Genomic DNA, 9,124 nt, shown 5'->3' on the forward strand with positions numbered 1-9,124 from the left:
ACACTAAATCCTCTTTGTCATGATCAAGTTAAGTCAGACTTACTTAATTTACTGTGGTTGCAAACATTTAGAAAGAACAAGGTAATTTCACTTGTCATTTTTAAGTTGCAACATCTACATGAAATTAAGTATATACAGCTTAATTTCAAATGAATGTAACACTTAGCTCAACTTGTCAGATTTTACAGTGAAGTTCGCCAATTATTTTGCTGTTGTGCGTAATGTTGTTTAGTAAACATCCTGTAATGTAATAAATGTGACGTATATGTCTTAATGATATTTAAAGAGCTGTAAAATACAAACAGCAGTATTCTCATATAAAGTTATATGAAGTGGTATTGAAAATCAAAAGCAAAGTAAGCTGCTAACAGCAATTTGACTTGATATTTTTCAGTTTGTCGTGTATGTGTGAGTCACTCGTGTGCGTGTCTCTTCAGGTGGGCAGTGGGCCCGGAGTCGGGTTTAATGTCAACGTTGCCTTCACTGGAGGCCTCGATCCACCCATGGGAGACGCAGAGTATCTGGCTGCCTTCAGGTACCAAATCACACAAAGATGAACCAGCGATGACAAATTCTCTGTCTTTATAGCCGTTGTCATAATTATACTTCCAATACTTTTTCACAGTCATCATGCAAGTTTGGTCAGTATGTTAAAGGCACAGTTTAGCCCCAAATCAAAATTCATATTTTTCCTCTTATCTGTAGTGCTATTTATCAAATTCGGATTGATTTAGTATGAGTTGCAGAGTGTTGAAAATAACGGCCATAAAGATGTCTGCCTTCTCTCCAATAAAATGTAACTAGATGGTACTCGGCTTGTGCTCAAAGCACCAAAAAATACATTAGAAAAACTCAAAAGCAATGTCTCTTTCCAGAAATCATGATACAGTTACTCAAGGTAATCCACAGAGCAGTTTCATGCTGGAACTATTTTCTTTCTAACAAACTACATCCGCCAACTGTATTAACTGTATTGAGGCAGCTGAATAAATTAAATTCATTCGGACAAAATAAATATTCAGCAACAGAAGCTACTGTTTATACACTAAATATACATTTTATGTAACTGCAGAGACACTTTGCAAGTCACTGTGAAAGCTATTTACCTCCCAAACTTTTCACAACTCGATAAAAACATCTTTGCAAAACAGTGTTTTTCTATAAATGCAGTGAGTTTTTGAATGGTTTATTCAGCTCAAGTACTTATGAAGAAACACTTGTTTATTATTATTATTACACTTGTTAATATTAAACATCACCAAATTTAGAGATAGATTAGTTCAGTTTGACAGCAGTGTTAGTTTGATCTCTGTCCGTAGAGAAGTGCTTTATTAGTGGTAGGGAAGAAAAACTAGTGAGGATTATTTATTATAAAAATATAAATATAAAAATTATATATTTTTTCTAATGAACTCATCACATAACAACCAATCACATGGTCTTTCACATGTTAAAATGCTCACCTCAATTTCTTAAATTTAAATTTAATTTAATTTAATTTGATTTATCATTTATTTATTATCACAAATCACAATTTTCCTCAGGGGGCTTAACAGCATACGACATCGCTCTGTCCTTAAAACTATTTTAAAAAATCTTTAACAGGTAAAAAAAACGGTAGAGACTTCAAGAAGAGCACCTGAGGAGGGATCCCTCTTTTAGGAAGGACAGACGTGCAATAGATGTTGTAAAAAACAATAAAATTACAATAGATGACAAAATGATACATAGGAGAGAAAGAGAGGGAAGGAGAGAGGTGTAGAGATGCATCACAACAATAATAGGAAAAATAACATATAACAGTAGTAACAGACATCAACATTAAACAGTAGATTATGCGATCAAATGTCTAATTTTCAAAACTCAAAGACATTGAAGGTATAAGGTAGATTTATTTGGTCATTTTTTCAGCTCATAAGACAAATAAAAGCAGCAAATGTTTGATAGTGGTCGGTATTTTTGGTTGAAAATGAGACAGAGGATTGACAGATAATAACAAGACACGCTGCTGAATGGATCAGCTGAGGAAGGTGTGAGAGGAAATGTTTGCAGGATGCTGAAATGAAGCATTTGTGCTGCTTGTTTTGCTTTCATGTGAAAACATTGTCAGTTATTCTTTATAATCTTCAAACTCCACCCTCCCGCTCTCAGGTCAGTGGTGATGCCCATCGCCAACGAGTTCGCCCCGGACATGGTGCTGGTCTCTTCTGGCTTCGACGCTGTGGAGGGACACCCTCCACCACTGGGCGGCTACACTTTGACGTCCAAATGTGAGTTTGAGATTATCTGAAGTGTTTCTTATCTCGGGTTGCAGCAGTGACCACACAAAACAAATGAAAACGTGGTTTCTGACACACTGCTGAAATGTAAATGAAATTCAGCTGCAGATTCATTTGCAAACGTTCTCATGCTTCCTGTAACCTCCCCTCAGGTTTTGGCTATCTGACCAGGCAGCTGATGACCCTCGCTGGAGGTCGGGTGGTCCTGGCTCTGGAGGGGGGTCACGACCTCACCGCCATCTGCGACGCCTCCGAGGCCTGCGTGGCCGCCCTGCTAGGCCAGGAGGTAAGGAGGTCACTTTGACAACTCACAAGATCTGAATCCTAATTAATGTCGTTTCAAAGAGCCGCTGCTGGAGAGAAGTGCTGCGTGTTTGTCTGGTTATCTGCGTTATCTGCATTTACTCATTGAAACTGAAACTAAATATTTTTGTCAACAGCCTTTTTTTTTCATGACTAAGACAAGAAAACCATGATGTTATTAAGCATTAAAAGCAACGTGGCCACAAAATATTAACTTTCTCTCGACTATGTCGACTGAAATGTGCAATATAATCTAAAGACCAACAAAAACAATAAAATGTTAACAGTTTTTATTGATTAACACTAATAGAAAAATCTTTCTTTAAATAATATAAGACTAATATGTACTAACTCTTCGTCAGCTAAAACTAGACACAAAAATATCACAATGAGGTTGATAAAATATGATAAAAACTAACCACACCTGCAATAAAGGACTAATACTAAATGAAAAATAGGACTGATGTTTTTTGTATTTTTTTGTATGTGTTTGTTTTTTCACACTTTGTTAGATTTTGAAGAAATATAAACGTTACATACCCATATCAATACACAAACATACACAAGACAAATAAAAAATGAAAATACATTAAAAAATAATTAAATAGATGAAAAATACTTAAACAAAATAAAACATAAAGAAATAAATAAAGATAATTAAAATACATTAAAGAATTAAAATTAAATAGAAAGACAAATATGAAGATAAAAAATAATAATGAAAAACAAACAAGATAAAAATATGTTAAAGTGATAAAAATGTTTGAATGAATTTTACATTATTTTAACAGACCAACCGCTTGTGGAAAGTATTGAAAATGCAGCCTGTTTAATATTGTGTGTTTTTTGTCTCGTGCAGCTGGATCCGCTGCCAAAGGCCGTCCTCGAGCAGAGGCCCAACCCCAACGCTGTTCGCTCTCTGGAGAAAGTCTTAGAGACTCACAGTGAGTTCATCACACAAACTGAAAACACTGAAACACACAGACAGACACAATGTGGGATTATAGAAATCTGTAAAATTATAACAATATTTCTTTGTCATTGACTGGATAGTGAACTTTTCTAATACTGTACTTTCTGTACCATTTAGGTAAGTACTGGCGCTCGGTGCACCGCTACTCGCCGCGGCTGGGACTCTCCCTGCTGGAAGCCAAACGAGGAGACTCCGAGGAGGCTGAGGCCGTCAGTGCCATGGCCTCTCTGTCTGTGGCCAACACCAACGCCATGGACCAAAGGTAAACGATCACTGCTGGTGTGGGAGAATCATCTCAGTGAGTCAGCATCTTAATATTTATAAGCTCTTAACTTTCAGCTCTCAGAGCTCTGTGCTCCTCTTCAGATTCACCGACTAATTTTCCTGTATATGTCGGTGTGTTTAAGTCAACTTAAGAATCACCTTGTAACAAATAACAGTCGGAAATATATCTCACCCAGAGTTTTGGATTTATTAGTTGGTAAGATGAAAATAAAATGTTCAAAACATTAAAATACAACCTTAAATTAATATTTAAAAGATTAAACATAGATTATTATTTTTTAAATGTATTTTATTATTATTTTTGTTTATTTTTATATAAATGGGAGAGTGCACATTAATTTTAATTTTCAAAGTTGCCCTTAAACAAGTCTTTATGTGCTGCTATTACTGCTTTTTTTAAATACTTTTATTTATTTTTTTCACTGCTGACAGAAACCAATTTCATTGTCCCCGAGTACAATGACAATAAAGATAATGTATTCAAGTCAGCCTAAAAAAAGGATATTGAGTTGAAATAATTTCTAAGCATGCATAGCAATTATAAAAAAGTAAAGAAAATGAATAACACTAGATAGAGATAGATTAAAACATACAAAACCAAGCAATAAAATTGGAAAATGACAAAAATGACTGTTGGCCTGAGTGTAGTCAAAATGAAAATCAAAAGGCCCAAAAATGTTCCTCTCCTCTTGAAACATATTTGAGGTTTTTCAGAGCGACCTTTCTATATGTCGGTGAAGGCTCAAACTTCTGTGAACAGAAAAAAATGTTGTAAAATGATTGGTAACAAATGATTGGTGTGTGCAGGTCAGGAGGTTATTTGTCGTCGTTTAGTTTAAGACGTCAGTCCGCAGAAGGTTTGGAGGAAACGTGACGAGCAGCTTGAGGTTTAAAATCTGTGAATGTGTGTTTGTCCAGCAGGCCGGAGGAGGAGCCCATGGAGGAGGAGGAACCACTGTAACGGAGGGAAACGTGAGGGTGTTACCATTGACCTCTCCGGAGAAGAGTCTCGACTGATCCCTTCATTTAGTCCCCCTAACCCCACTCACCACGTCAGTCACCTTGATTGGCGGCCCCTCGGCCGAAACGAGGGAGAGGGGGTGGGCTCAGCCTCAGAGTAGGGAGCCAATCAGGAGACAGAGGACTGAATTGGGAAAAAAAATTAAACATAACAGCGCTGCTTGGCAGCACTCGCGCAGAGACACTCATTTTTTTCTGTCAGTCTTCGCACCCCCCACGTTAGCCCACGGCGGCTAACCAAGTGACCACAGCAGCGGGGAGAGGGGCGAGCGTATTTGGGGCGAGATCTGGTCTCGTCACAGGAAGGTGTGATGAACTGCGGAAACATACGGTGCTTTACACAGCTGCCCTCCGACCACAAGGACACCAGGGACAGCAGACGTCCCCAGCTGTCGAGCACAGCTCGGGACTTTCTTTTCTCTTTTCTCAACTATTTTCCCGACGAAACAAAAAGGGCATCGCGGCAACTGAGATAATATTTTACAAGTTCACTGTGGTCTTTGGTCGGCCGAAGTTTGAGTAGGCTTTTGCAAAGATTTGATGACGAGACTTGTCGCCTCGCCGGACCAGCCTGTCGTTGAAGGTTGACGAGTGAGAGGAGTGCCTTGGTGAGGGTCCGCTGGATTTCAGGATTGTTCAGGAAAAGATTGCCTTAAGTTAAAAAAGATTTTTCTCGCCGAGGTCGTGAGGGAGGGAGACGGAGCGTTTCCGGTCCTTTCGAGGGCGAGAATGACAAAGCAAACAATCTTTCAGCATGTTTACTTGGAACGTGACGACGACAACATTTATGTCTCTCACAGCCTCTCTTGAAGACTTTACTTTTGGATGGATCTATTTTTCTGTAAAAAATGGAAAAAAAATGCTTTGTAAAGGTAGTTGCCAGCTTAGGTAGAGAACGGTGCAAACATGGAGAGCTTCAAACAAGGAAATTAGGTTGTCAAAAAGGTTTAGCCTTTGATGTAGCTTCCCTTTAACTGAAGTCATTGCTTTGTAAACACATAAAGCATGCATTTGAGCAGAAAGACCAGACATTTCGCAAGATTTTTGAATGTTATCCAAAAAGAGAAAGCCAAGCAAGAAAAGCCAAAGCATGAGTTTGCATATACAGTAGTACTTTCACTCCACTTAGCTGGCAAACATTTCTCGTATTGGCCCTTCAGATAAGGCTCCCAGTACCCAGTTCAATGTTTACTAATTTAATCTCCACATCGAGCGAGCGTTTCTTTACCCGTGCCGATCGGCCTCCCATGCTTTGCCGGTTGGCAACTACCTTGGTTGCTAGTGTGAGCTAAACATTAGTCATGTATATTGAATTGAATATATTTTGAGGGGCAGTAATCGAGTATTGCCTGTTTGTATCTACATGTATGATTTCCACATCAAGTTGTCAATTTACAATATCAGAAAAAAAATGTGTTTGGTAAGCGTGTCCACTTTTTATTTTTTATCGTATAAGATTATTTTTCTAACTTTTTTCATCCATAGATTTGTGTTTTTATCCGTTTTCTGGATAGTTATAGGGCTGCCATTCACATACTTAGTACTATCGTCTTCAGAACTTTCTTTCTTTCTTGTATTTATCAGAAATAAGGAGCAACACTTTCTTTCTTTCTTTCTTTCTTTCTACGGCTCTCTCGGCCTTCCTGCATTTTCATCAATTGTGTATTTATAACATGTACTGTTTATAGGAGATTTGTATATGGAAAATTTATAAATGTACTCTAACTAATGACAGCTATGATATTGTGAGCGAAAAACAGTATGGTGTATGATATTACTCCATGGACTTTTAAAAAAAAGCAGCATATTTAACTCGTCATCGACTGCACTGTTTTGCCCTCAAGTGAGATATGTGGTCATTACGCGGCACTGCAATTGACTTTTGAACACCTTCAGAGTAAAACATTTGATCACTTTGTTGCCTAATTGATACATTTTCCTCTTGTGCGTGGGTGATAATGCACTTATGTATGGAAGCAAATGAGAGACAAAAGTATTTTGATTTTTACAATCAATTAATACTTAATATTGAAATTCAAACACCACTGGACTCATAGCATTGGAATATTTTACTTTGAACACCATTTTTAAATGTAGTTTTTCTTGTTTACCTCTCTAAAATTCAACTATTTCTAAATCTGAATTTGTGAGAACAAAAGCAAATCAAGAAATTTCAATTTAGATCAAAAAATTAAAGAATTTACAAAACAAGACAAAACAAGATTTTTCAACTCAGTTTTTTTAATCTAAATTTGACCAATAAATTTTCAGAAATCTGAATCTGTTTATAATTCTGAAATTATAATGTTTGTATTTAATTTGTGAATACTGATATATATATATATATATTCAAAAAATTAATTTGGGCAAAGTTACATTAAAAATCTTGAAAAAAATAGAATTATTTAAAATTCATATTCTGAAACTTTAATATCTAGATGTGAACTGAAATCTCTTAATTAACAATTTGAATTTTTTTTTTGTCAATGTTCACAAATTCAGATTTAGAAATTGCAAATCAAGAAATCACATCTTCCAATTTTAAAAATTAATTCATAACAAATAAATTCGGATACATGGTTTTCAAAGTAAAATAATGCAATGCTATGCAGTCAGTGGCTATTAAAGCAGAAATTTTTTTGTCTCTTTTTTGTTTTCATACTTACCTTACGACTGTGACAAAATCACACATCCAGAAAGAGGTTTAGAGGCCATTTTATGTAGCTAGCTGAGTTTTCCTTGGAGGGAAAAGAAAAGTAGGGGACACTGACGTCCAAAATAAATGGATTTTAACGAGTTTTGGATGGAAAACATCAGCTGACAATTTAAGAATCTCTCTCTGAGCATGCGTTGCACTATCATGTATGACTGTCTGTAGCATCAGTGTCTCCTGCTTCTCTTTTCCTGCTCTGATTCAACTAATCTGACAGTAGTAAATCTAATTACGTTTAAATTACCCCCCATTTTTCAACTGCTTTGTCAAACACATGATTAAAGATCATATTTATTTTATATCATTTTATAAACTTGTAAAATTTGAGATTAAGTTGATATTTTTTCATGTCTAACACAACATTCCACTTGTTACTCATTTAATTTGGCTTAACTTTTAATTTAACAACATTTTTTTTGTAGAAACTTTAATACTATATTTTTTTGCCGTCTGCTCGCGCCAACTTTAACTCTTTGCATGGTTTGTGAGTCAGCATGCCTGCTTGTCTATGTAACAAAAATGTATTTGCACAATAGAAGAAGAACACTGGAGGACTTTTGGAGAAAAAAAAAATAGAAAACCTCCCACGGCAACTCCCGAGAGCACCAGGCAGGGCGGTTTTCTTCCTCTCTGGTGTGCAAACAATTCAGAAGACTTTGTCCAAATGACTCCACTGAGAAACATTTGATATTGTTCTTATTGAATATCGTTTCCAATAAGTGATTTTAACATGATTCAGCACTTATGACATGTATGGACTGTGTTAAAGAGAAACATGCTCTGCCAAACCTCTGCTACATCCACAACTTACAAAGACTCTCCCAAAGAATGTTCCTCTTTCAAAGATTTCAGAGCGGGCGCTGTAGAGAAATGACGGTTGAGAAAAAGGTTTGGAGACAAAAAATAAAGGGCATCGTCGTTTGATTGTCACACTCACCTCGGCCAGTTCTATATATATAACCACTGTGGCTCAAGAGCAATTCTTGGTTTACATGTAAATGGATAAAAACGTTATTTTTTGTTTGTTGTTTGTCTCTATTGATGAAAAATGTTATCTTTCTTTGGGACCTACGCTTTGGACATTTCATCTCTGACATCATCTATAAAATATATTTCTGAAAAATACAATCTGTGATTTTGTGTTTTTTTCTTTTTTATCATATAAAAGCTGTCAAAATGTTTAAAAAAAACAAAAGGACAAAAACGGTCAGGATTGGGGAACTTTGGTGCCATTTCAGGAGTTTTTCCGCATAAATAACAAGAAATCCGGGCATGTGAGTTTGGGTGTCTTTCTGCGTCCATAACTGATGTGAAATGATTATTCAAAGTCCATGTTAGCACAATGCAAGCGTAAATAATCAATAGTGCTGTTTTTTGCTGAATTCCTGAAATGCATTTAGAAAGAGGACAGCTGCTTTACCTTTGTCCCATCTCAGATATCTCCACTATGAGTCCTCGACGTTCTGACCTGTGCTGGATCTGAACAGTAAATTAGTGTCCCAGCACATGACAGCAGTAATGTCAGAAAGTATGTCACCACTGAAACAGAGA

The 9,124-nt window shown here is 36.5% G+C and overlaps 1 protein-coding gene across 3 annotated transcripts in view; it reads left to right on the top strand.

The window, feature by feature from the left end:
- Positions 1–8,701, top strand: part of LOC121962721 (histone deacetylase 4-like) — an 80,115-nt gene extending 71,414 nt beyond the window's left edge. For 2 of the 3 annotated variants that reach the window (XM_088074317.1, XM_088074318.1), the window contains 6 exons: positions 438–535; positions 2,152–2,270; positions 2,432–2,565; positions 3,442–3,526; positions 3,673–3,817; positions 4,759–8,701. In XM_088074317.1, the coding sequence (XP_087930443.1) occupies positions 438–535; positions 2,152–2,270; positions 2,432–2,565; positions 3,442–3,526; positions 3,673–3,817; positions 4,759–4,801 (624 nt within the window). In that variant the 3' untranslated portion in view covers positions 4,802–8,701. The remainder of the gene's footprint in view (positions 1–437; positions 536–2,151; positions 2,271–2,431; positions 2,566–3,441; positions 3,527–3,672; positions 3,818–4,758) is intronic. The other variant, XM_088074316.1, reaches the window with a different exon arrangement.
- Positions 8,702–9,124: the final 423 nt, after the last annotated feature.

This window comes from Plectropomus leopardus, chromosome 24, assembly GCF_026936395.1.
Source record: "Plectropomus leopardus strain MGB_pleo_1.0 chromosome 24, ASM2693639v1, whole genome shotgun sequence".
Taxonomy (NCBI): Eukaryota; Metazoa; Chordata; class Actinopteri; order Perciformes; family Serranidae; genus Plectropomus; species Plectropomus leopardus.